General features: G+C 40.9%; 1 protein-coding gene across 7 annotated transcripts in view; it reads left to right on the top strand.

Annotated features, from left to right (window-relative positions):
• The window catches only part of LOC119598115 (carboxypeptidase M-like), a 104607-nt gene that overhangs the window by 59987 nt on the left and 42120 nt on the right, over positions 1–2500 (top strand). For all 7 annotated transcript variants that reach the window (XM_037947739.1, XM_037947743.1, XM_037947740.1 and 4 more), the window contains one exon: positions 617–790. In XM_037947739.1, the coding sequence (XP_037803667.1) occupies positions 617–790 (174 nt within the window). The remainder of the gene's footprint in view (positions 1–616; positions 791–2500) is intronic.

Below are 2500 nucleotides of genomic sequence, written 5' to 3' on the forward strand. Positions count from 1 at the left end.
CTGACTTATTTATTTATATCTATTTATTTGTTTGTTTGTTTATTTATTTATTTATTTTTTTTATTTTTAATTTCTTGGTAAATTTTATCATCATCCTGGTTATGGTCAATTTTTGTACGATATTACCATCACTGTTATCATTATTGTTGTTATTATTATTGTTACTATTATTATTATTATTATTATTATTATTAGTTTTTTATTATTGTTATTATTATTATTATTATTGTTATTATCATTATTGTTATTATTACTATCTTTATCATATTATTACTATTAGTATTATTACTATTATTATTGTTGTTGTTATTACTAATATCGTTATTATTGTTATCGTTGTTGTTGTTGTTATCATAATTGTTTGCTGCTATTGTATATATATACATATATATGTATGTGTATATACATGTCTTTTACAGATGCTGTTGGTATGGAACCTTTGTATTAATCACTAAAATCTCTCCCACGTGCTGCTAATGACATTTTCTCTGGTTTTTCCTTGCCGCGGATGCTGTCGAGGCAGACTGAAACGCTGAAAGCAAAACCGTCAAGCAGATAGACAAATAAATACTTGAACACTACCGTAACGTTGCCTCCTCTTCCTCCCTCGTTGCAGACGCTGCTGGTGCAGGATGAAGCCTGCGGTGTGGTACATGATGATGATCATTGTGGGCTTTTTCTACGTGTACCTGACGGCCATCCAGTACATCCGCGGCCAGGAGCTGGACGACCCTCCCAGCAACTACCTGCCGCAGTATGACCCACAGTACTTCGACGAGAACCTCTTCAGGTAGGTCCTGCGTGGTGGCTTAGATGCTGGGGATGTGGGTGGGTGGGTGGGGGGAGAGGGAGAGGGAAAGAGAGAAAAAAAAAAAAAAAAAAAAAAAGAGAGAGAGAGAGAGAGAGAGAGAGAGAGAGAGAGAGAGAGAGAGAGAGAGAGAGAGAGAGAGAGAGAGAGAAGGGAAACAGAGAAAGAGAAAAAAGAAAGGGGAAACAGAGAGAGAGAGAGAGGGGGGGGGGAATAAAAAAAATGTAGGAACGCAAAACGGCCCCGGCGCAGGCAATAAAAATCTGGAATGGAGTTTAACCGCATTAAAGTAGATTCCCGTCGCGGGGCCAAGCGAGCTCCCGCAGACCGGAACTGATTCCTCGGCCTTGACTGGATCCTTTAAACTAGAACTGATTCTATAGGCAAGACAAGCCACCGCCTTGACGCAGGACTGGATTCTACTGACTGCGAGAGACAGGGAGATTCGAGATTAGATTCTACAGATGAAGATCAGTTCTACAAACTGCGTCTCATGTGACAGGACTAGATTCCACAGACTAGGTTGATTATTCAGGTAGGATTATGCACTTGAAACACAAGGCTGGATCACAGAGACTGAGAAAAAAATTCACTAAATTTAACAAAAAGGAAACAATAGATCTAGAGTGTTCTATGTTCTAGGAGAGAGAATCAACAAGAGATGATTCTCTGGACTAAAGCAGCCTGGCTAGATTGCATCCTAGGAATAAATGTAAACTATAAACTATTCATGGATTCATGAACAAGATCCAAAAACTGGTTTATATAGACTAAACTCGTTCTTTTTATAGATCAGACAGGATTCTATAGACCAGTTAGAGGGGAGGAAGGGAGGGAGTATCAGGGTGGGAGAGAGAGAGAGAGAGAGAGAGAGAAGAAAGAGAGAGAGAGAGAGAGAGAGAGAGAGAGAAAGAAGAAAAGAGAGAAAGGAGAGAGAGAGGGGGGGAGGGGGTAGAGAAAGAGAGAGAGAGGGGGGGGGAGAGAGAAGAAAAGAGAGAGAGAGAGAACGAGAGACTTTTCTTCCAAAGGCGAAAAAAGCACGGTTTTGCTTTCTCGCTCTCTGCTCTTATATATCTGACCATTCATCTCCCGCAACACGACTCTGGTGATCAGTTGCTTGTCAGGAGAAGTTCTCTTTCTCCTTCTCTCTCGGCCGCTCGCTCTGCCTCGCCCTTCCTTGCTCTCGGAACGCTGCTTTGCTATCTCTCTCTCTCTCTTTCTCTACCTCTCACCCTCTCCCCTTCTCTCTCACCTCCCTTTCCCTCACTCTCCCCCCTCTCCCATCCTTTTACTCCCTCCTTCCCTCCCTCCCCTCCCTCCCCTCCCCTCTAACTAAGCTCTACAAACATTTGCCTAACTTTCAGAGAAAGCTAGATTCTAGAGCAAATTATAATCTATGGGTCTTAACTGGATTTCTTCTATAGACTAGAATTCTCTCCATCTAACTAGACTCTGTTAATATTTGGCAAAATTTCAAGTGAGATTTTTACCTTTCACAAAATGATGATTTAAACAGACGCGTAAATACAGGTGAAGATGGATTGTATTGATAGAAAAATTTATGACACAAATTAAATTCATAATTAAATGTATTCGAAGAAATTAAGATATTTATGAAGGAAATGCGTCTTCCTCTTCCCTCTCTTCTTCTCTCCCCTCTCCCCTCCCCTCCCCTCCCCCCTCAATTAACTC

The sequence above is a fragment of the Penaeus monodon genome, chromosome 40, assembly GCF_015228065.2.
Source record: "Penaeus monodon isolate SGIC_2016 chromosome 40, NSTDA_Pmon_1, whole genome shotgun sequence".
Classification (NCBI taxonomy): Eukaryota; Metazoa; Arthropoda; class Malacostraca; order Decapoda; family Penaeidae; genus Penaeus; species Penaeus monodon.